At 40.3% G+C, this 25378-nt stretch overlaps 1 protein-coding gene across 1 annotated transcript in view; it reads left to right on the top strand.

Moving 5' to 3' along the window:
* USP37 (ubiquitin specific peptidase 37) overlaps nt 1-24656 on the top strand; it is a 343747-nt gene extending 319091 nt beyond the window's left edge. Inside the window, exon 19 of the mRNA XM_053712385.1 lies at nt 23353-24656. Coding sequence (XP_053568360.1) covers nt 23353-23437 — 85 coding nt within the window. The 3' untranslated portion in view covers nt 23438-24656. The remainder of the gene's footprint in view (nt 1-23352) is intronic.
* Nucleotides 24657-25378: the final 722 nt, after the last annotated feature.

Raw genomic sequence — 25378 nt, 5'->3', positions numbered from 1 at the left:
TCACACCCTTCCTCAGGACAGGGCCAAAGCAAAGGCCAAACAGTCTAATTTTCGTGCCTTTCGAAATTTCAAGGCAGGTGCAGCATCAACTTCCTCCGCTTCAAAACAAGAGGGAACTTTTGCTCAATCTAAGCAGGCCTGGAAACCTAACCAGTCCTGGAACAAAGGCAAGCAGGCCAGAAAGCCTGCTGCTGCCTCTAAGACAGCATGAAGGAATGGCCCCCCTATCCGGCGACGGATCTAGTAGGGGGCAGACTTTCTCTCTTCCCCAGGCGTGGGCAAGAGATGTTCAGGATCCCTGGGCGTTGGAGATCATATCTCAGGGATATCTTCTGGACTTCAAAGCTTCCCCTCCACAAGGGAGATTTCATCTTTCAAGGCTATCTGCAAATCAGATAAAGAAAGAGGCATTCCTACGCTGTGTGCAAGACCTCCTAGTTATGGGAGTGATCCATCCAGTTCCGCGGACGGAACAAGGACAGGGTTTTATTCGAATCTGTTTGTGGTTCCCAAAAAAGAGGGAACCTTCAGACCAATTTTGGATCTAAAGATCTTAAACAAATTCCTCAGAGTTCCATCTTTCAAAATGGAAACTATTCGGACCATCCTACCCATGATCCAAGAAGGTCAGTACATGACCACAGTGGACTTAAAAGATGCCTACCTTCACATACCGATTCACAAAGATCATCATCGGTTTCTAAGGTTTGCCTTTCTAGACAGGCATTACCAATTTGTAGCTCTTCCCTTCGGGTTGGCTACAGCCCCGAGAATCTTTACAAAGGTTCTGGGCTCACTTCTGGCGGTTCTAAGACCGCGAGGCATAGCGGTGGCTCCGTATCTAGACGACATCCTGATACAAGCTTTCAAGTTGCCAAGTCTCATACAGAGATAGTTCTGGCATTTCTGAGGTCGCACGGGTGGAAAGTGAACGAGGAAAAGAGTTCTCTATCCCCACTCACAAGAGTCTCCTTCTTAGGGACTCTTATAGATTCTGTAGGAATGAAAATTTACCTGACTGAGTCCAGGTTATCAAAACTTCTAAATGCTTGCCGTGTTCTTCACTCCATTCCGCGCCCTTCGGTAGCTCAGTGTATGGAGGTAATCGGCTTAATGGTAGCGGCAATGGACATAGTGCTATTTGCGCGCCTTCATCTCAGACCGCTGCAATTATGCATGCTGAGTCAGTGGAATGGGGATTACACAGATTTGTCCCCTCTGCTAAATCTGAATCAAGAGACCAGAGATTCTCTTCTCTGGTGGTTGTCTCGGGTACACCTGTCCAAGGGTATGACCTTTCGCAGGCCAGATTGGACAATTGTAACAACAGATGCCAGCTTTCTAGGTTGGAGTGCAGTCTGGAATTCCCTGAAGGCACAGGGATCGTGGACTCAGGAGGAGAAACTCCTTCCAATAAATATTCTGGAGTTAAGAGCGATATTCAGTGCTCTTCTGGCTTGGCCTCAGTTAGCAACACTGAGGTTCATCAGATTTCAGTCGGACAACATCACGACTGTGGCTTACATCAACCATCAAGGGGGAACCAGGAGTTCCCTAGCGATGTTAGAAGTCTCAAAAATAATTCGCTGGGCAGAGTAACACTCTTGCCACCTGTCAGCAATCCATATCCCAGGCGTGGAGAACTGGGAGGCAGATTTTCTAAGTCTTCAGACTTTCCATCCGGGGGAGTGGGAACTCCATCCGGAGGTGTTTGCTCAGTTGATTCATCGTTGGGGCAAACCAGAGTTGGATCTGATGGCATCTCGCCAGAACGCCAAGCTTCCTTGTTACGGATCCAGGTTCAGGGACCCAGAAGCGACGCTGATAGATGCTCTAGCAGCGCCTTGGTTCTTCAACCTGGCTTATGTGTTTCCACCGTTTCCTCTGCTCCCTCGACTGATTGCCAAAATCAAACAGGAGAGAGCATCAGTGATTCTGATAGCACCTGCGTGGCCACGCAGGACTTGGTATGCAGACCTAGTGGACATGTCATCCTTTCCACCATGGACTCTGCCTCTAAGACAGGACCTTCTGATACAAGGTCCTTTCAATCATCCAAATCTAATTTCTCTGAGACTGACTGCATGGAGATTGAACGCTTGATTCTATCAAAGCGTGGCTTCTCCGAGTCAGTCATTGATACTTTAATACAGGCACAAAAGCCTGTTACCAGGAAAATCTACCACAAGATATGGAGTAAATATCTTTATTGGTGTGAATCCAAGAATTACTCATGGAGTAAGGTTAGGATTCCTAGAATATTGTCTTTTCTCCAAGAGGGCTTGGACAAAGGATTATCAGCTAGTTCCTTAAAGGGACAGATTTCTGCTCTGTCTATTCTTTTGCACAAGCGTCTGGCAGAGGTTCCAGACGTCCAGGCATTTTGCCAGGCTTTGGTTAGAATTAAGCCTGTGTTTAAACCTGTTGCTCCCCCGTGGAGCTTAAACTTGGTTCTTAAGGTTCTTCAAGGAGTTCCGTTTGAACCCCTTCATTCCATTGATATTAAACTTTTATCTTGGAAAGTTCTGTTTTTGATGGCTATTTCCTCGGCTCGGAGAGTCTCTGAGCTATCTGCCTTACAATGTGATTCTCCTTATCTGATTTTTCATGCAGATAAGGTAGTTCTGCGTACCAAACCTGGGTTTTTACCTAAGGTGGTTTCTAACAAGAATATCAATCAAGAGATTGTTGTTCCTTCGTTGTGCCCTAATCCTTCTTCAAAGAAGGAACGTCTTTTACATAATCTGGACGTAGTCCGTGCCTTGAAGTTTTACTTACAAGCTACTAAGGATTTTCGTCAAACATCTTTCCTGTTTGTCGTTTACTCTGGACAGAGGAGAGGTCAAAAAGCTTCGGCAACCTCTTTCCTTTTGGCTTCGGAGCGTAATACGCCTAGCCTATGAGACTGCTGGACAGCAGCCCCCTGAAAGGATTACAGCTCATTCTACTAGAGCTGTGGCTTCCACCTGGGTCTTCAAAAATGAGGCCTCTGTTGAACAGATTTGCAAGGCTGCGACTTGGTCTTCGCTTCACACTTTTTCAAAGTTTTACAAATTTGATTTCTTTCATGTAATTAGCAAGAGTCCATGAGCTAGTGACGTATGGGATATACATTCCTACCAGGAGGGGCAAAGTTTCCCAAACCTTAAAATGCCTATAAATACACCCCTCACCACACCCACAATTCAGTTTTACAAACTTTGCCTCCGATGGAGGTGGTGAAGTAAGTTTGTGCTAGATTCTACGTTGATATGCGCTCCGCAGCAAGTTGGAGCCCGGTTTTCCTCTCAGCGTGCAGTGAATGTCAGAGGGATGTGAGGAGAGTATTGCCTATTTGAATGCAGTGATCTCCTTCTAAGGGGTCTATTTCATAGGTTCTCTGTTATCGGTCGTAGAGATTCATCTCTTACCTCCCTTTTCAGATCGACGATATACTCTTATATATACCATTACCTCTGCTGATTCTCGTTTCAGTACTGGTTTGGCTATCTGCTATATGTAGATGAGTGTCCTGGGGTAAGTAAGTCTCATTTTCTGTGACACTCCTAGCTATGGTTGGGCACTTTGTTTATAAAGTTCTAAATATATGTATTCAAACATTTATTTGCCTTGACTCAGAATGTTCAACTTTCCTTATTTTTCAGACAGTCAGTTTCATATTTGGGATAATGCATTTTAATTTAACATTTTTTACCTTAAAATTTGACTTTTTCCCTGTGGGCTGTTAGGCTCGCGGGGGCTGAAAATGCTTCATTTTATTGCGTCATTCTTGGCGCGGACTTTTTTGGCGCAAAAATTCTATTTCCGTTTCCGGCGTCATACGTGTCGCCGGAAGTTGCGTCATTCTTTGACGTTATTTTGCGCCAAAGATGTCGGCGTTCCGGATGTGGTGTCATTTTTGGCGCCAAAAAGCATTTAGGCGCCAAATAATGTGGGCGTCTTATTTGGCGCGAAAAAATATGGGCGTCACTTTTGTCTCCACATTATTTAAGTCTCATTTTTTATTGCTTCTGGTTGCTAGAAGCTTGTTCTTTGGCATTTTTTCCCATTCCTGAAACTGTCATTTAAGGAATTTGATCAATTTTGCTTTATATGTTGTTTTTTCTCTTACATATTGCAAGATGTTCCACGTTGCAACTGAGTCAGAAGTTACTTCAGGAAAATCACTGCACAGTGCTGGAGCTACCAAGCTAAGTGTATCTGCTATAAACTTTTGGTATCTGTTTCTCCAGCTGTTATTTGTATTGCATGTCATGTCAAACTTATTAATGCAGATAAAATTTCCTTTAGTACTGTTACATTACCTGTTGCTGTTCCGTCAACATCTAATTTTCAGAGTGTTCCTGATAACATAAGAGATTTTATTTTTTAAATCCATTAAGAAGGCTATGTCTGTTATTTCTCCTTCTAGTATACATAAAAGTCTTTTAAAACTTCTCTTTTTTCAGATGAATTTTTAAATGAACATCATCATTCTGATACTGATAATGGTTCTTCTGGTTCAGAGGTTTCTGTCTCAGAGGTTGATGCTGATAAATCTTTGTATTTGTTCAAGATGGAATTTATTCGTTCTTTACTTAAAGAAGTGTTATTTGCATTAGAAATAGAGGATTCTGGTCCTCTTGATTCTAAATGTAAACGTTTAAATAAGGTTTTTAAATCTCCTGTAGTTATTCCAGAAGTGTTTTATCTCCCTGATGCTATTTCTGAAGTAATTCCAGGGAATGGAATAATTTGGATAATTTATTTACTCCTTCTAGACGTTTAAGCAAATTATATCCTGTGCCATCTGACAGATTAGAGTTTTTTGAGACAAAAATCCCTAAGGTTATGGGGCTATCTCTACTCCTGCTAATGTACTACTATTCCTACGGCAGATAGTACTTCATTTAAGGATCCTTTAGATAGGAAAATTGAATCCTTTCTAAGAAAAGCTTACTTATGTTCAGGTAATCTTCTTAGACCTGCTATATTTTTAGCGGATGTTGCTGCAGCTTCAACTTTTTGATTAGAAGCTTTAGCGCAACAAGTAACAGATCATAATTTTATAGCATTATTATTATTCTATAACATGCTAATAATTTTATTGGTGATACCATCTTTTGATATCATTAGAGTTGATGTCAGGTATATGTCTCTAGCTATTTTAGCTAGAGAAGCTTTATGGATTAAACTTGGAATGCTGACATGTCTTCTAAGTCATCTTTGCTTTCCCTTTCTTTCCAGGGTAAATAATCATTTTAGTTCCTTTCCTCACAAGGAACAAAAGCCTGATCCTTCATCCTCAGGAGCGGCATCAGTTTGGAAACTATTTCCAGTTTGGAATATATCCAAGCCTTATAGAAACCTATAGCCAGCTCCTAAGTACCTATGAAGGTGCGGCCCTTATTCCAGCTCAGCTGGTATGGGGCAGATTACGTTTTCTTCAAAGAAATTTGGATCAATTCCGTTCTTAATCTCTGGTTTCAGAAACATTGTTTCAGAAAGGTACAGAATTGGCTTCAAGTTAAGGCCTCCTGCTAAGAGATTCTTTTCTTTCCCGTGTCCCAGTTAACACAGCAAAGGCTCAGCATTTCTGTAATGTGTTTCAGATCTAGAGTTGGCTGGAGTATTTATGCCAGTTCCAGTTCTGGAACAGGGGCTGGGGTTTTATTTTATCTCTTCATTTGTACCAAAGAAGGTCAATTCCTTCAGACCAGTTCCGGATCTGTCATTATTGAATCGTTATGTTAGGATACCAACATTCAAGATGGTTACTGTAGGACTATCCTGCCTTTTGTTTAGCAAGGGCATTATATGTCTACAATAGATTTACAGGATGTGTATCTGCATATTCCGATTCATCCAGATCACTTTTAGTGTCTGAGATTCTCTTTTTAGACAAGCATTACCAGTTTTGTGGCTCTACCGTTTGGCCTAGCCTCAGTTCCAAGAATTTTTTTCAAAGGTTCTCGGTGCCCCTTTTTTCTGTAATCAGAGAATAGGGTTTTGGTATTTCCTTATTTGGACGATATCTTGGTACTTGCTCAGTCTTCTCATTTTCGAAGAATCTCATACGAATCGACTTGTGTTGTTTCTTCAAATTCATGGTTGGAGGATCAATTTACCATTCAGTTCATTGATTCCTCAGACAAGGGTAACCTTTTTAGGTTTCTAGATAAATTCAGTGTCTATGACTCTGTCCTTGTCAGACAAGAGAAGTTTAACATTGATATCAGCTTGTCAAAACCTTCAGTCACAATCATTCCCTTTGGTAGCCTTATGCATGGAAATGTTGGGTCTTAGGACTGCCGCATCAGATGCGATCTCCTTTGCTCGTTTTCACATGCGACCTCTTCAGCTCTGTATGCTGAACCAATGGTGCAGGGATTACTCAAAGATATCTCAATTAATATCTTTAAACCGATTTTACAACACTCTCTGACATGGTGGACAGATCACCATCGTTTAGTTCAGGGGGCTTCTTTGTTCTTTCGACCTGGACTATAATCTCAACAGATGCAAGTCTTACAGGTTGGGGAGCTGTGTGGGGGTATCTGACGGCACAAGGGGTTTGGGAATCTCAGGAGGTGAGATTTCCGATCAATATTTTGGAACTCCGTGCAATTTTCAGAGCTCTTCAGTCTTGGCCTCTTCTCAAGAGAGAGTTGTTCATTTGTTTTCAGATAGACAATGTCACAACTGTGGCATACATCAATCATCAAGGAGGGACTCACAGTCCTCTGGCTATGAAAGAAGTATCTCGAATTTTGGTTTGGGCGGAATCCAGCTCCTGTCTAATCTCCGCGGTTCATATCCCAGGTATGGACAATTGGAAAGCGGATTATCTCAGTCGCCAAACGTTGCATCCGGGCGAATGGTCTCTTCACCCAGAGGTATTTCTTCAGATTGTTCAAATGTGGGAACTTCCAGAAATAGATCTGATGGCTTCTCATCTAAACAAGAAACTTCCCAGGTATCTGTCCAGATCCCGGGATCCTCAGGCGGAGGCAGTGGATGCATTATCACTTCCTTGGAAGTATCATCCTGCCTATATCTTTCCGCCTCTAGTTCTTCTTCCAAGAGTAATCTCCAAGATTCTGAAGGAATGCTCGTTTGTTCTGCTGGTAGCTCCGGCATGGCCTCACAGGTTTTGGTATGCGGATCTTGTCCGGATGGCCTCTTGCCAACCGTGGACTCTTCCGTTAAGACCAGACCTTTTGTCTCAAGGTCCTTTTTTCCATCAGGATCTGAAATCCTTAAATTTAAAGGTATGGAGATTGAACGCTTGATTCTTGGTCAAAGAGGTTTCTCTGACTCTGTGATTAATACTATGTTACAGGCTCGTAAATCTGTATCCAGAGAGATATATTATAGAGTCTGGAAGACTTATATTTCTTGGTGTCTTTCTCATCATTTTTCTTGGCATTCTTTTAGAATACCGAGAATATTACAGTTTCTTCAGGATGGTTTAGATAAGGGTTTGTCCGCAAGTTCCTTGAAAGGTCAAATCTCTGCTCTTTCTGTTCTTTTTCACAGACAGATTGCTATTCTTCCTGATATTCATTGTTTTGTACAAGCTTTGGTTCGTATAAAGCCTGTCATTAAGTCAATTTCTCCTCCTTGGAGTTTGAATTTGGTTCTGGGGGCTCTTCAAGCTCCTCCATTTGAACCTATGCATTCATTGGATATTAAATTACTTTCTTGGAAAGTTTTGTTCCTTTTGGCCATCTCTTCTGCCAGAAGAGTTTCTGAATTATCTGCTCTTTCTTGTGAGTCTCCTTTTCTGATTTTTCATCAGGATAAGGCGGTGTTGCGAACTTCTTTTGAATTTTTACCTAAGTTGTGAATTCCAACAACATTAGTAGAGACATTGTGGTTCCTTCATTATGTCTTAATCCTAAGAATTCTAAGGAGAAATCGTTGCATTCTTTGGATGTTATTAGAGCTTTGAAATATTGTGTTGAAGCTACTAAGTCTTTTCGAAAGACTTCAAGTTTATTTGTTATCTTTTCCGGTTTTAGAAAGGCCAGAAAACTTCTGCCATTTCTTTGGCATCTTGGTTGAAATCTTTAATTCATCTTGCCTATGTTGAGTCGGGTAAGACTCCGCCTCATAGGATTACAGCTCATTCTACTAGGTCAGTTTCTACTTCCTGGGCGTTTAGGAATGAAGCTTCGGTTGATCAGATTTGCAAAGCGGCAACTTGGTCCTCTTTGCATACTTTTACCAAATTCTAACATTTTGTTGTATTTTCTTCTTCTGAAGCAGTTTTTGGTAGAAAAGTACTTCAGGCAGCGTTTTCAGTTTGAATCTTCTGCTTATGTTTTTTCATTAAACTTTATTTTGGGTGTGGATTATTTTCAGCAGGAATTGGCTGTCTTTATTTTATCCCTCCCTCTCTAGTGACTCTTGTGTGGAAAGATCCACATCTTGGGTAGTCATTATCCCATACGTCACTAGCTCATGGACTCTTGCTAATTACATGAAAGAAAACATAATTTATGTAAGAACTTACCTGATAAATTCATTTCTTTCATATTAGCAAGAGTCCATGAGGCCCGCCCTTTTTTTGTGGTGGTTATGATTTTTTTGTATAAAGCACAATTATTCCAATTCCTTATTTTATATGCTTTCGCACTTTTTTCTTATCACCCCACTTCTTGGCTATTCGTTAAACTGAATTGTGGGTGTGGTGAGGGGTGTATTTATAGGCATTTTAAGGTTTGGGAAACTTTGCCCCTCCTGGTAGGAATGTATATCCCATACGTCACTAGCTCATGGACTCTTGCTAATATGAAAGAAATGAATTTATCAGGTAAGTTCTTACATAAATTATGTTACTTTGCTTCTTCGGAGGCTGTGTTTCCTTCCGCTTAATCCTGCCTTGTCCCTCCCATCATCCGTGTACTTTAGCTTTGGTATTGGTATCCCACAAGTAATGGATGATCCGTGGACTGGATACACTTAACAAGAGAAAACATAATTTTTGCTTACCTGATAAATTTATTTCTCTTGTTGTGTATCCAGTCCACGGTCCGCCCTGTCCTTTTAAGGCAGGTCTAAATTTTAATTAAACTACAGTCACCACTGCACCCTATGGTTTCTCCTTTCTCTGTTTGTTTTCGGTCGAATGACTGGATATGACAGTTAGGGGAGGAGCTATATAGCAGCTCTGCTGTGGGTGATCCTCTTGCAACTTCCTGTTGGGAAGGAGAATATCCCACAAGTAATGGATGATCCATGGACTGGATACACTACAAGAGAAATACATTTATCAGGTAAGCATAAATTATGTTTTTTTCACTGTTTTTCAAATTCTGACCTTTTTTATTTTTCTTAAAGGCACAGTACCGTTTTTATTTGTTGCTTGTTAACTTTCTGTAAAGTGTTTTCCAAGCTTGCTGGTCTCATTGCTAGTCTGTTTAAACATGTCTGACATAGAGGAAACTCCTTGTTCATTATGTTTAGAAGCCATGGTGGAACCCCCTCTTAGAATGTGTACCAAATGTACTGATTTCACTTTAAGCAATAAAGATCATATTCTGTCTTTAAAAAATTTATCACCAGAGGAATCTGACAAGGGGGAAGTTATGCCGACTAACTCGCCCCACGTGTCAGAGCCTTTGACTCCTGCTCAAGGGACTCACGCTCAAGAGGCGCCAAGTACATCTAGCGCGGCCATGGCGTTTACTTTACAAGACATGGCGGCAGTCATGGATAATACACTGTCAGCGGTATTATCCAGACTACCTGGGTTACGAGGAAAGCGAGACAGCTCTGGGGTTAGAAGAAATACAGAGCACTCTGACGCTTTAATAGCTATGTCTGATACCCCCTCACAATATGCAGAAGCTGAGGAAGGAGAGCTTCTTTCTGTGGGTGATGTTTCTGACTCAGGGAAGATGATTCAACCTGATTCTGATATGGCAACATTTAAATTTAAGCTTGAACACCTCCGCGTGTTACTCAGGGAGGTTTTAGCTACTCTGAATGACTGCGACACCATTGTAGTGCCAGAGAAATTGTGCAGATTGGATAAATACTATGCAGTGCCTGTTTTCTCTGATGTTTTTCCAATACCTTAAAGGTTTTCAGAAATTATTACTAAGGAATGGGATAGACCAGGTGTACCGTTCTCTCCCCCTCCTATTTTTAAGAAATTGTTTCCAATAGATGCCGCCACACGGGACTTATGGCAAACGGTCCCTAAGGTGGAGGGAGCAGTTTCTACCCTAGCTAAGCGTACTACTATCCCCGTCGAGGACAGTTGTGCTTTCTTAGATCCAATGGATAAAAAGTTAGAGGGTTTTATAAGAAAATGTTTATTCAACAAGGTTTTATTCTACAGCCTCTTGCATGCATTGCCCCAGTCACTGCTGCGGCGGCCTTCTGGTTTGAGTCTCTGGAAGAGGCTTTACAGGTAGAGACCCCATTGGACGATATACTTGACAAGCTTAGAGCACTTAAGCTAGCCAATTCATTTGTTTCTGATGCCATTGTTCATTTGACTAAACTAATGGCTAAGAATTCTGGTTTTGCTATTCAGGCGCGTAGGGCGCTATGGCTTAAATCATGGTCAGCTGACGTTACTTCAAAGTCTAAGCTTCTTAATATTCCCTTCAAGGGGCTCTCTAAAGGTTCAGGGAACATGGACTCAGTCGTATTCTGTTCTATCCATAAACATTCTAGAGCTGAGAGCAATCTTCAATGCTGGCCTGGCCTCGGTAAGCCTCGGCCCGGTTCATCAGGTTCCAGTCGGACAACATAACCTCAGTGGCTTACATCAACCATCGGGGAGGAACACGGAGTAGCCAAGATAATTCAGTGGGCGGAGACCCACAATTGCTGTCTGTCGGCAATTCACATCCAGTGAGTGGACAACTGGGAGGCGGACTTCCTGAGCAGGCAGACCTTTCACCCGGGGGAGTGGGAACTCCATCCGGAAGTATTTTCCAGCCTGATTCTCAAATGGGGTCAGCCGGAATTGGATCTCATGGCATCTCGGCAGAATGCCAAGCTCCCAAGTTACGGGTCTAGGTCAAGGGACCCTCAGGCTGTACTGATAGACGCCCTGGCGGTACCTTGGAATTTCAGTCTTGCATACCTATTTCCTCCATTCTCTCTTCTACCTCTGGTCATTGCTTGAATCAAGCAGGAGAGGGCATCAGGGATCCTCATTACACCGGCGTGGCCTCGCAGGATTTGGTATGCAGATCTGGTGGACATGTCATCCCTTCCACCTTGGAGACTTCCGTTGAGGAAGGACCTTCTACTTGAAGGGCCCTTCCTTCTCCCAAATCTAGTTTCTCTGAAGCTGACTGCTTGGAGATTGAACGCTTAATTTTATCCAAGCGTGCATTTTCGGAATCGGTCATTGAGACCATGATTCAGGTTCGTAAGCCTGTGACTAGAAAGATTTACCATAAGATATGGCGTAAATATCTATTTTGGTGTGTATCCAAGGGCTACTTTTGGAGTAGTTAGGATTCCTAGAATTCTGTCCTTTCTCCAAGAAGGTTTGGAGAAGGGTTTATCAGCAAGTTCCCTAAAGGGGCAAATATCTGCTTTGTCTATTTTGTTACATAAACGTCTGGCGGACGTCCCAGACGTGCAATCGTTTTGTCAGGCCTTGGTCAGGAACAGGCCTGTGTTCAAGCCAGTTATTGCTCCCTGAAGTCTAAATTTAGTGCTTAAGGTTCTTCAAGGGGCTCCGTTTCAGCCTATGCATTCCTTAGATATTAAGTTATCTTGGAAAGTTTTGTTTCTTGTTACTATCTCATCTGCTTGTAGAGTGTCAGAGCTCTTGGCATTAGTTTGAATCTCCTTACCTTATTTTTCATTCGGATAAGGTAGTTTTGCGTACTAAGTTTGGGTTTCTCCCTAAAGTAGTTTCAGATCGGAACATTAATCAGGAGATTGTTGTTCCTTCCTTGTGTCCTAATCCTTCTCAGAAGGAACGGCTTCTGCACAATCTGGACGTGGTGCGTGCATTCAAATTCTATTTGCAGACGACTAAGGATTTTCGTCAGTCTTCTGCTTTGTTTGTGGTATTCTCTGGGAAACGTAAGGGGCAGAAAGCTACGGCTTCTTCTCTCTTTGTGGCTGAAGATTATCATTCGGTTTGCCTATGAAACTGCTGGACAGCAGCCTCCTGAGAGAGTAACGGCTCATTCTACGAGGGCCGTTTCCTTTTCCTGGACATTCAAAAATTAATCTTCTGTGGAACAGATTTGCAAGGCTGCAACTTGGTCCTCTCTTCACACTTTTTCAAAATTTTATAAATTTGACACTTTTGCCTCGGCTGAGGCCTCTTTTGGGAGAAAGGTTCTTCAAGCAGTGGTGCCTTCTGTTTAGGTTCCCTGTCTTGTCCATCCCTTATCATCTGTGTACTCCAGCTTGATTCCCAATAGTAATTAGATGTTCCGTGGACTCATCGTGTCATTAGAAAGAAAACAAAATTTATGCTTACCTGATAAATTTTTGTTTCTTGACACAATGAAAATAAAGGAAACAAGAGGGCGACCCCTAGTGCAAATCAGTTATGAAGATATAGTGAGTGTTGAATTGTGGTCACAAGAGAATACTCACAGACTGTGTTGCACACTGTAGTGCAAATGAGGCGTACTAGGTATATTTCAGTGACCTAGTGCACATATATATCCAGGCTGTGCTGCTGCAGTAAGATGAATGCCCTAGAGCCACTGCTGGTGAACGACAGATGAAGTAAAAAGGACTCCAGTATAAGAATAGTAAAAAGTTTTAATAAAATATATAAAAACAAACACAGGTCAAACAATAGATCTGTGTAAATAATGCTACGCGTTTCTAAGCGCTGACCGCGCTTTTTCCTCAGGCCCGCCCTGTTCTTTAGACAGGTTGTTGGTATTTTATAAACTTCAGACACCTCTGCACCTTATTGCTTGCTTTCTCTCCTTTGCTTCCTTTCTCTCCTTTGCTTCGGTCGAATGACTGGGGTTAGAGGGAAGGGAGGTAATATTTAAAGGGGCAGTCAAGTCCAAAAAAAACTCATGTTTTAAATAGGGCATGCAATTTTAAACAACTTCCCAATTTACTTTTATCACCAATTTTGCTTTGTTCTCTTGGTATTCTTAGTTGAAAGCTAAACCTAGGAGGTTCATATGCTAATTTCTTAGACCTTGAAGACTGCCTCTAATCTGAACACATTTTGACCACTAGAGGGCATTATTTCACATGTTTCATATAGATAACATTGAGCTCATGCACGTAAAGTGACCTAGGAGTGAGCACTGATTGGCTAAACTGCATGTCTGTCAAAAGAACTGAAATAAGGGGGCAGTCAGCAGAGGCTTAGATACAAGGTAATTACAGAGGTAAAACGTGTATTATTATAACTATGTTGGATATGCAAAACTGGGGAATGGGTAATAAAGGGATTTTCTTTCTTTTTAAACAACAAAAATTCTGGTGTTGACTGTCCCTTTAACAGCTTGGCTGTGGTGCTCTTTGCCGCCTCCTGCTGGGCAGGAGTGATATTCCCAATAGTAATTAGATGATCCGTGGACTCATCGTGTCAAGAAATAAATACATTTATCAGGTAAGCATAAATTTTGTTTTTCCCAACACCATCTGACCTTTGTGAACCATCCCAGGACAGACCTTATCTGAGTCCTTTTGAAGATTTATGATAGCATTTCCCTGTCCTGTGTCCTTTGAAGCTTTATGACATTTGATTTTATGTCCTCAGGATATCATCTTGATATAATCCCTTGGAAACTAGTTTAATCAGAAGGGTTTATCTTTCCTTACTATAGCAAAATATGATTTCTTTCATGTAATTAGCAAGAGTCCATGAGCTAGTGACGTATGGGATGTACATTCCTACCAGGAGGGGCAAAGTTTCCCAAACCTCAAAATGCCTATAAATACACCCCTCACCACACCCACAAATCAGTTTTACAAACTTTGCCTCCTATGGAGGTGGTGAAGTAAGTTTGTGCTAGATTCTACGTAGATATGCGCTCCGCAGCAGGTTGGAGCCCGGTTTTCCTCTCAGCGTGCAGTGAATGTCAGAGGGATGTGAGGAGAGTATTGCCTATTTGAATTCAATGATCTCCTTCTACAGGGTCTATTTCATAGGTTCTCTGTTATCGGTCGTAGAGATTCATCTCTTACCTCCCTTTTCAGATCGACGATATACTCTTATATATATATATACCATTACCTCTGCTGATTTTCGTTTCAGTACTGGTTTGGCTTTCTACAACATGTAGATGAGTGTCCTGGGGTAAGTAAGTCTTATTTTCTGTGACACTCTAAGCTATGGTTGGGCACTTTTTTATAAAGTTCTAAATATATGTATTCAAACATTTATTTGCCTTGACTCAGGATGTTCAACATTCCTTATTTCAGACAGTCAGTTTCATATTTGGGATAATGCATATGAATAAATCATTTTTTTCTTACCTTAAAATTTGACTTTTTCCCTGTGGGCTGTTAGGCTCGCGGGGGCTGAAAATGCTTCATTTTATTGCTTCATTCTTGGCGCTGACTTTTTTGGCGCAAAATTATTTATTTTTTTTCTGTTGCGTCATTTTTTACGTTCTTTTGCGCCAAAAGTGTCGGCGTTCCGGATGTGGCGTCATTTTTGGCGCCAAAAGCATTTAGGCGCCAAATAATGTGGGCGTCATTTTTGGCGCTAAAAAAATATGGGCGTCACTATTGTCTCCACATTATTTAAGTCTCATTTTTTATTGCTTCTGGTTGCTAGAAGCTTGTTCACTGGCATTTTTTTCCCATTCCTGAAACTGTCATTTAAGGAATTTGATCAATTTTGCTTTATATGTTGTTTTTTCTATTACATATTGCAAGATGTCCCACGTTGAAACTGAGTCAGAAGATACTTCTGGAAAATCGCTGCCTGGTGCTGGAGCTACCAAAGCTAAGTGTATCTGCTGTAAACATATGGTATCTGTTCCTCCAGCTGTTGTTTGTACTGTTTGTCATGACAAACTTGTTAATGCAGATAATATTTCCTTTAGTACTGTTACATTACCTGTTGCTGTTCCGTCAACATCTAATACTCAGAGTGTTCCTGATAACATAAGAGATTTTGTTTCTAAATCCATTAAGAAGGCTATGTCTGTTATTCCTCCTTCTAGTAAACGTAAAAAGTCTTTTAAAACTTCTCATTTTTCAGATGAATTTTTAAATGAACATCATCATTCTGATTCTGATAGTGGTTCTTCTGGTTCAGTTTTTCCTGTCCCTGGTGCTATTTCTGAAGTAATTTCCAGGGAATGAAATAATTTGGGTAATTAATTTACTCCTTCTAAACGTTTTAAGCAATTATATCCTGTGCCATCTGACAGATTAGAGTTTTGGGACAAAATCCCTAAGGTTGATGGGGCTGTCTCTACTCTTGCTAATAATTTTATTTGTGATGCCATCTTTGATATCATTAGAGTTGATGTCAGGTATATGTCTCTAGCTATTTTAGCTAGAAGAGCTTTATGACTTAAAACTTGGAATGCTGATATGTCTTCTAAGTCTACTCTGCTTTCCCTTTCTTTCCAGGGTAATAAATTGTTTGGTTCTCAGTTGGATTCTATTATCTCAACTGTTACTGGAGGGAAAGGAACTTTTTTACCACAGGATAAAAAATCTAAAGGTAAATTTAGGTCTAATCATCGTTTTCGTTCCTTTCGTCACAACAAGGAACAAAAACCTGATCCTTCATCCTCAGGAGCGGTATCAGTTTGGAAACCATCTCCAGTCTGGAATAAATCCAAGCCTTTTAGAAAATCAAAGCCAGCTCCTAAGTCCACATAAAGGTGCGGCCCTCATTCCAGCTCAGCTGGTAGGGGGCAGATTACGTTTTTTGAAAGAAATTTGGATCAATTCCGTTCACAATCTTTGGATTCAGAACATTGTTTCAGAAGGGTACAGAATTGGCTTCAAGATAAGGCCTCCTGCAAAGAGATTTTTTCTTTCCCGTGTCCCAGTAAACCCAGCGAAGGCTCAAGCATTTCTGAAATGTGTTTCAGATCTAGAGTTGGCTGGAGTGATTATGCCAGTTCCAGTTCTGGAACAGGGACTGGGGTTTTATTCAAATCTCTTCATTGTACCAAAGAAGGAGAATTCCTTCAGACCAGTTCTGGATCTAAAAATATTGAATCGTTATGTAAGGATACCAACATTCAAAATGGTAACTGTAAGGACTATCCTGCCTTTTGTCCAGCAAGGGCATTATATGTCTACAATAGATTTACAGGATGCATATCTGCATATTCCGATTCATCCAGATCACTATCAGTTTCTGAGATTCTCTTTCCTAGACAAGCATTAACAGTTTGTGGCTCTGCCGTTTGGCCTAGCTACAGCTCCAAGAATTTTTACGAAGGTTCTCGGTGCCCTTCTGTCTGTAATTTGAGAACAGGGTATTGTGGTATTTCCTTATTTGGACAATATCTTGGTACTTGCTCAGTCTTCACATTTTAGCAGAATCTCATACGAATCGACTTGTGTTGTTTCTTCAACATCATGGTTGGAGGATCAATTTACCATAAAGTTCATTGATTCCTCAGACACAGGTAACCTTTTTAGGTTTCCAGATAGATTCAGTGTCCATGACTCTATCTTTGACAGACAAGAGACGTCTAAAATTGATATCAGCTTGTCGAAACCTTCAGTCACAATCATTCCCTTCCCTTATGCATGGAAATTCTAGGTCTTATGACTGCTGCATCGGACGCGATCCCCTTTGCTCGTTTTCACATGCGGCCTCTTCAGCTCTGTATGCTGAACCAGTGGTGCAGGGATTACACAAAGATATCTCAATTAATATCTTTAAAACTGATTGTACGACACTCTCTGACGTGGTGGACAGATCACCATTGTTTAGTTCAGGGGGCTTCTTTTGTTCTTCCGACCTGGACTGTAATTTCAACAGATGCAAGTCTTACAGGTTGGGGAGCTGTGTGGGGGTCTCTGACAGCACAAGGGGTTTGGGAATCTCAGGAGGTGAGATTACCAATCAATATTTTGGAACTCCGTGCAATTTTCAGAGCTCTTCAGTCTTGGCCTCTTCTAAAGAGAGAATCGTTCATTTTTTTTCAGACAGACAATGTCACAACTGTGGCATACATCAATCATCAAGGAGGGACTCACAGTCCTCTGGCTATGAAAGAAGTATCTCGAATTCTGGTATGGGCGGAATCCAGCTCCTGTCTAGTTTCTGCGGTTCATATCCCAGGCATAGACAATTGGGAAGCGGATTATCTCAGTCGCCAAACGTTACATCCGGGCGAATGGTCTCTTCACCCAGAGGTATTTCTTCAGATTGTTCAAATGTGGGGACTTCCAGAAATAGATTTTATGGCCTCTCATCTAAACAAGAAACTTCCCAGGTATCTGTCCAGATCCAGGGATCCTCAAGCGGTAGCAGTGGATGCATTGTAACTTCCTTGGAAGTATCATCCTGCCTATATCTTTCCGCCTCTAGTTCTTCTTCCAAGAGTAATCTCCAAGATTCTGAAGGAATGCTCGTTTGTTCTGCTGGTAGCTCCAGCATGGCCTCACAGGTTTTGGTATGCGGATCTTGGCGGATGGCCTCTTGCCAACCGTGGACTCTTCCGTTAAGGCCAGACCTTCTGTCGCAAGGTCCTTTTCTTTCATGTAATTAGCAAGAGTCCATGAGCTAGTGACATATGGGATATACATTCCTACCAGGAGGGGCAAAGTTTCCCAAACCTCAAAAAAGGCCTATAAATACACCCCTCACCACACCCACAATTCAGTTTTACAAACTTTGCCTCCTATGGAGGTGGTGAAGTAAGTTTGTGCTAGATTCTACGTTGATATGCGCTCCGCAGCAAGTTGGAGCCCGGTTTTCCTCTCAGCGTGCAGTGAATGTCAGAGGGATGTGAGGAGAGTATTGCCTATTTGAATGCAGTGATCTCCTTCTACGGGGTCTATTTCATAGGTTCTCTGTTATCGGTCGTAGAGATTCATCTCTTACCTCCCTTTTCAGATCGACGATATACTCTTATATATATATATATATACCATTACCTCTGCTGATTTTCGTTTCAGTACTGGTTTGGCTTTCTACAAACATGTAGATGAGTGTCCTGGGGTAAGTAAATCTTATTTTCTGTGACACTCTAAGCTATGGTTGGGCACTTTATTTATATATAAAGTTCTAAATATATGTATTCAAACATTTATTTGCCTTGACTCAGAATGTTCAACATTCCTTATTTTCAGACAGTCTGTTTCATATTTGGGATAATGCATTTGAATCAATCATTTTTTCTTACCTTAAGAATTTGACTTTTTTTTTTTTCCCTGTGGGCTGTTAGGCTCGCGGGGGCTGAAAATGCTTCATTTTATTGCGTTATTCTTGGCGCTGACTTTTTTGGCGCAAAAAATCTTTTCTGTTTCCGGCGTCATACGTGTCGCCGGAAGTTGCGTCATTTTTTTACGTCCTTTTGCGCCAAAAATGTCGACGTTCCGGATGTGGCGTCATTTTTTGGCGCCAAAAAGCATTTAGGATGTGGGCGTATTATTTGGCGCCAAAAAATATGGGCGTTGCTTTTGTCTCCACATTATTTCAGTCTCATTTTTTCTTTGCTTCTGGTTACTAGAAGCTTGTTTATTGGCATTTTTTCCCATTCCTGAAACTGTCATTTAAGGAATTTGATCAATTTTGCTTTATATGTTGTTTTTTCTCTTACATATTGCAAGATGTCTCACGTTGCATCTGAGTCAGAAGATACTTCAGGAAAATCGCTGTCTAGTGCTGGAACTACCAAAGCTAAGTGTATCTGCTGTAAACTTTTGGTAGCTATTCCTCCGGCTGTTGTTTGTATTAATTGTCATGACAAACTTGTTAAAGCAGATAATATTTCCTTTAGTAATGTACCATTGCCTGTTGCAGTTCCCTCAACATCTAAGGTGCAGAATGTTCCTGATAACATAAGAGATTTTGTTTCTGAATCCATCAAGAAGGCTATGTCTGTTATTTCTCCTTCTAGTAAACATAAAAAATCTTTTAAAACTTCTCTCTCTACAGATGAATTTTTAAATGAACATCATCATTCTGATTCTGATGACTCTTCTGGTTCAGAGGATTCTGTCTCAGAGATTGATGCTGATAAATCTTCATATTTATTTAAAATGGAATTTATTCGTTCTTTACTTAAAGAAGTCCTAATTGCTTTAGAAATAGAGGATTCTGGTCCTCTTGATACTAATTCTAAACGTTTAGATAAGGTATTTAAATCTCCTGTGGTTATTCCAGAAGTTTTTCCTGTTCCTAATGCTATTTCTGAAGTAATTTCCAGAGAATGGGATAAATTGGGTAATTCATTTACTCCTTCTAAACGTTTTAAGCAATTATATCCTGTGCCGTCTGACAGATTAGAATTTTGGGACAAAATCCCTAAAGTCGATGGGGCTATTTCTACCCTTGCATTGATTCCTCAGACAAGGGTAACCTTTCTGGGTTTCCAGATAGATTCAGTGTCCATGACTCTGTCTTTAACAGACAAGAGACGTCTAAAATTGATTTCAGCTTGTCGAAACCTTCAGTCACAATCATTCCCTTCGGTAGCCTTATGCATGGAAATTCTAGGTCTTATGACTGCTGCATCGGACGCGATCCCCTTTGCTCGTTTTCACATGCGACCTCTTCAGCTCTGTATGCTGAATCAATGGTGCAGGGATTACACAAAGATATCTCAATTAATATCTTTAAAACCGATTGTACGACACTCTCTAACGTGGTGGACAGATCACCATCGTTTAATTCAGGGGGCTTCTTTTGTGCTTCCGACCTGGACTGTAATTTCAACAGATGCAAGTCTCACAGGTTGGGGAGCTGTGTGGGGATCTCTGACGGCACAAGGAGTTTGGGAATCTCAGGAGGTGAGATTACCGATCAATATTTTGGAACTCCGTGCAATTTTCAGAGCTCTTCAGTCTTGGCCTCTTCTGAAGAGAGAATCGTTCATTTGTTTTCAGACAGACAATGTCACTACTGTGGCATACATCAATCATCAAGGAGGGACTCACAGTCCTCTGGCTATGAAAGAAGTATCTCAAATTCTGGTTTGGGCGGAATCCAGCTCCTGTCTAATCTCTGCGGTTCATATCCCAGGTATAGACAATTGGGAAGCGGATTATCTCAGTCGCCAAACGTTGCATCCGGGCGAATGGTCTCTTCACCCAGAGGTATTTCTTCAGATTGTTCAAATGTGGGAACTTCCAGAAATAGATCTGATGGCGTCTCATCTAAACAAGAAACTTCCCAGGTATCTGTCCAGATCCCGGGATCCTCAGGCGGAAGCAGTGGATGCATTATCACTTCCTTGGAAGTATCATCCTGCTTATATCTTTCCGCCTCTAGTTCTTCTTCCAAGAGTAATCTCCAAGATTCTGAAGGAATGCTCGTTTGTTCTGCTGGTAGCTCCGGCATGGCCTCACAGGTTTTGGTATGCGGATCTTGTCCGGATGGCCTCTTGCCATCCGTGGACTCTTCCGCTACGACCAGACCTTCTGTCGCAAGGTCCTTTTTTCCATCAGGATCTCAAATCCTTAAATTTAAAGGTATGGAGATTGAACGCTTGATTCTTGGTCAAAGAGGTTTCTCTGACTCTGTGATTAATACTATGTTACAGGCTCGTAAATCTGTATCTAGAGAGATATATTATAGAGTCTGGAAGACTTATATTTCTTGGTGTCTTTCTCATCATTTTTCTTGGCATTCTTTTAGAATTCCGAGAATTTTACAGTTTCTTCAGGATGGTTTAGATAAAGGTTTATCCGTAAGTTCTTTGAAAGGACAAATCTCTGCTCTTTCTGTTCTTTTTCACAGAAAGATTGCTAATCTTCCTGATATTCATTGTTTTGTACAAGCTTTGGTTCGTATAAAACCTGTCATTAAGTCAATTTCTCCTCCTTGGAGTTTGAATTTGGTTCTGGGGGCTCTTCAAGCTCCTCCGTTTGAACCTGTGCATTCATTGGACATTAAATTACTTTCTTGGAAAGTTTTGTTCCTTTTGGCCATCTCTTCTGCCAGAAGAGTTTCTGAATTATCTGCTCTTTCTTGTGAGTCTCCTTTTCTGATTTTTCACCAGGATAAGGCGGTGTTGCGAACTTCTTTTAAATTTTTACCTAAGGTTGTGAATTCCAACAACATTAGTAGAGAAATTTTGGTTCCTTCATTATGTCCTAATCCTAAGAATTCTAAGGAGAAATCATTGCATTCTTTGGATGTAGTTAGAGCTTTGAAATATTATGTTGAAGCTACTAAGAATTTCCGAAAGACTTCTAGTCTATTTGTTATCTTTTCCGGTTCTAGGAAAGGTCAGAAGGTCTCTGCCATTTCTTTGGCATCTTGGTTGAAATATTTAATTCATCATGCTTATGTCGAGTCGGGTAAAACTCCGCCTCAAAGGATTACAGCTCATTCTACTAGGTCAGTTTCTACTTCCTGGGCGTTTAGGAATGAAGCTTCGGTTGATCAGATTTGCAAAGCAGCAACTTGGTCTTCTTTGCATACTTTTACTAAATTCTACCATTTTGATGTGTTTTCTTCTTCTGAAGCTGTCTTTGGTAGAAAAGTACTTCAGGCAGCTGTTTCAGTTTGAATCTTCTGCTTAAATTTTCAGTTTTTTTCTTTATAAGATTTAAACTTTATTTTTGGGTGTGGATTTTTTTCAGCGGAATTGGCTGTCTTTATTTTATCCCTCCCTCTCTAGTGACTCTTGCGTGGAAGATCCACATCTTGGGTAGTCATTATCCCATACGTCACTAGCTCATGGACTCTTGCTAATTACATGAAAGAAAACATAATTTATGTAAGAACTTACCTGATAAATTCATTTCTTTCATATTAGCAAGAGTCCATGAGGCCCACCCTTTTTTTGTGGTGGTTATGATTTTTTTGTATAAAGCACAATTATTCCAATTCCTTATATTTATGCTTCGCACTTTTTTCTTATCACCCCACTTCTTGGCTATTCGTTAAACTGATTTGTGGGTGTGGTGAGGGGTGTATTTATAGGCATTTTGAGGTTTGGGAAACTTTGCCCCTCCTGGTAGGAATGTACATCCCATACGTCACTAGCTCATGGACTCTTGCTAATATGAAAGAAATGAATTTATCAGGTAAGTTCTTACATAAATTATGTTTTTCCAGTTATTACACTTTGTTTTTGTTTTTTTTTTGGGGGGGGGGGGGGGGGGTCCTAAGAAAGGCCAGAAGGCCTCTGCTATTTCTTTAGCCTCTTAGTTGAAACTTTTGATTCACAAAGCTTATTCAGAGGCGGGTCAGCCTCCGCCCAAGAGAGTTACAGCTCATTCTACTAGATCAGTTGCCACATCTTGGGCTTTCAAGAAGGAGTTTTCAGTTGTTCAAATTTGCAAACCGGCCACTTGGTCTTCTCTGCATACCTTTTCTAAATTCTTCCATTTTGATGTTTATGCTCAATCAGAAGCAGCCATTGTTAGAAAGGTACTTCAGGCAGTTGTCTCAGTTTGATATTTGTCCCCATAAATTGAGTTGGTCATAAAATAAATCAATTTTGGGTTATGGATTAATTTCTCATCAAAAAAAGCTGTTTTTATTTTAATCCCTCCCTTTGTTACTCGTGGACTTTCACATCTTTGGTATTATATTCCATACGTAATAGGTCGTGGATTCTCGCCACCTATATGAAAGAAAACATAACTTAAATCTTACCTGATAAATTAATTATTCATGGTGGTGGGTCCACATGTTTTTGGGTTGATTTTTGTTTAATTACTGCTTATTTTGGCTTTTACTCCTACTAAACACCTTGCCACTTGTCTCTAAGTCAAACTTAGGTATGAGTGAGGTGGGAGGGGTTTTATAGGCCTTTGGCTTTGGGAAACTTTGCAGCTTCCTGTTAGGAATGTATATCCTATATTGAACAGGTTGTGGACTCTCGCCACCATGAAAGAAATAATTTACAGTATATCTTACCTGATAAATTTATGGGGGGTTTTAATGTGTTCCTATGCTGAACAAAAACATTTTTTGCGGGAGCTGTACACTATGCATTTCATGTTAATTTTAGTTTACATCGCTTTTAAACTGTGACCCTTTAAATGTATTTTTAAGGCTTTGTCACTGACGCAGAAATACTATAATCTATTATCCTGCGCTATCACTGTAGTTTGTGTGAGAAGATGTGAAAGCTTAGCAAATTTCTGCCTTCTCCAGTCTAGTCTAGCATTTCATGCAGGCTCTCTGAGGATTTATCAGTAAAATATACATTTTCATTAGTAGCATTGCTGTATATATACATTTTATTCTACCCTAAATATCTGTATTTTATAATTTAATACATTTTTGTTCTGCAGGGGAGTTTTTGAAGAGCTCATCGAGGCAGAAAATGTGCAGCCTGTTTCCATCGACCTTAACAGACCAACAAGACCTCCCCTGTGAAACGAATCGGCACAAAGCTCTAAAGACTCTTAAAGCTAGTTGGCTAGAAAAAGAGTGATGACGCATCTTTTTGGTCCAGTCACTTGGTTGTATTCCATTTCAAAGCACATTTAAGGAACTTTTGAGAGCCTAGAAATCTTTCCTCAACACGTACTTGGCACATCTCTTTAAGATGTGCAGTGGATTTGGGATAAAGGAACAACTGCGTCTTTAAAAATGGTTTCAGCTACAATGATATGACAGCTGAAAGCATTGTAAGTTGCACATTGGTTAATTTGGGACTGAACTGTTGACTTGGCCTCTTCAGCAATAATAACTCTCTTCTATAGGGCATTTGAAAAGACTACTGACACTACATTGCTACAGCACCTCCACTGTAGCTTTGTGGACGGCTTTAATTTTTAATAAAGTCCACTACTTGCAGTCTTCAGATTGTGTGCTGTTGAATAAATTAATAGATAATGCAGTTTTTGGTTTCATTTTGGAAAATACATTTATATATTTCATTTGCTCATAATTTCTTTAAGTGGTTGTGGGGAGATCACAGATAAGAGCTTTTTCAAACCTTGAATAAAAGTAATACGGTGGTGAATAAGGTTGTGTCTCTACCTTCACCTGTGACTTTGTATTTATTTTTAGCCTTCATTACGCCAACAGGAAGAAGACATTTTTGACAATTACCACTTTGAAGTAATGTCAGGGGCAGTATTCTAACATTTTGTGTATTTCTTGGTTTTGATCTCCTTACTTGGTACTTACAAAAAACAAATGTCATTTTAACCTGATTGTCCTTTAATGAAAGTGGTTGACGATATCTGCTAACTTGTGGAGTTTGAGCTTGATCACCTGTTATGGTTAATACACAATGCATCTACAATGTGTCTCTTTAAAAATATTTATTTTATAATTATATTGGGGAATAATGTTTTATATGTATATATTATTTAATTTTAGGGTTTTGTTTTTGGGGGGTTTTGTTGTTGTGTGGTACCAGTGGTTCTCAGGAGAATATTTCTGTTTCATCTGCAATGTTTTTATGTCCGGAACAAAAACAAAATTTGCTTGGTTTCAGTAGGATCAGTTTGTTTTAACATTTACATAGTAGCATGATCTAATTTCCTTGTAATGTTTTCACTGTTTTGTTTTCATGTGTAAGTATGTTTTCTTTGATTTCTTTTTTTAATGTTCATTAAAATGACCAAGCTCCATTTATACAGGTTATGGTTTTTAAAGTACTGATTGATTTTATTTTGACAGGAAAACTTTATATAGTAGTAAGTCCTCTTGGTTAAAATGTATGGTGTTAATGTATGTTAAATTACATACATGAGCTTTAATTTATGCTATTGCAGTTAGTTACTGTGGCAGTTATCTTGGTTTGACAGCAACTAATGTGCAGTTACACAAACATTTGTAACAAGAATGTAATTTGCTTATTTCCTGTAAAGATACACAGTAAGTTGTATTAAAATGCCCTCTCATTCTGTATAAAAATGCAAAGCAAAAAAAAAAGTGCCTCTGAAACTTGATATGTCAGGTTTAGTCTTATTTGAATACTGTAAGTCATGGTCTGAAGAAAATTAGCTTTTCCCCATAAAGGCAGGTACTCATAGACATGGTATTTGGCTATTTCCAAGTTCAGCACACGAAGATCTGTGCCTATCCAGATCTTCGTGTATTGCTCTTTCACAAGAACAAATCCGGCTCCGAAAAGAGCCAAATGCCATTAACGATGACCTTATTTTGTATTCGGATCCCTATTATTTAGTAATATATTAGCCTGTTTAGTTTTTTGCTTTGTTTCATAAATCCTGTTTGAAGTTGTTTTTATATACGGATGTAAACTATGCTGTTTGACCAAATTGCTGCATAGCTGTGCAGATAGTAATTAAATGCAGAATCACGTTTTTTTTTTTTTTTTTGTTTTTTTTTAAAGCCTTG

Source organism: Bombina bombina, chromosome 1, assembly GCF_027579735.1.
Source record: "Bombina bombina isolate aBomBom1 chromosome 1, aBomBom1.pri, whole genome shotgun sequence".
Classification (NCBI taxonomy): Eukaryota; Metazoa; Chordata; class Amphibia; order Anura; family Bombinatoridae; genus Bombina; species Bombina bombina.
The sequence above is the reverse complement of the archived record's forward strand: the minus strand, read 5'-3'. Positions and strand labels throughout refer to the sequence as shown.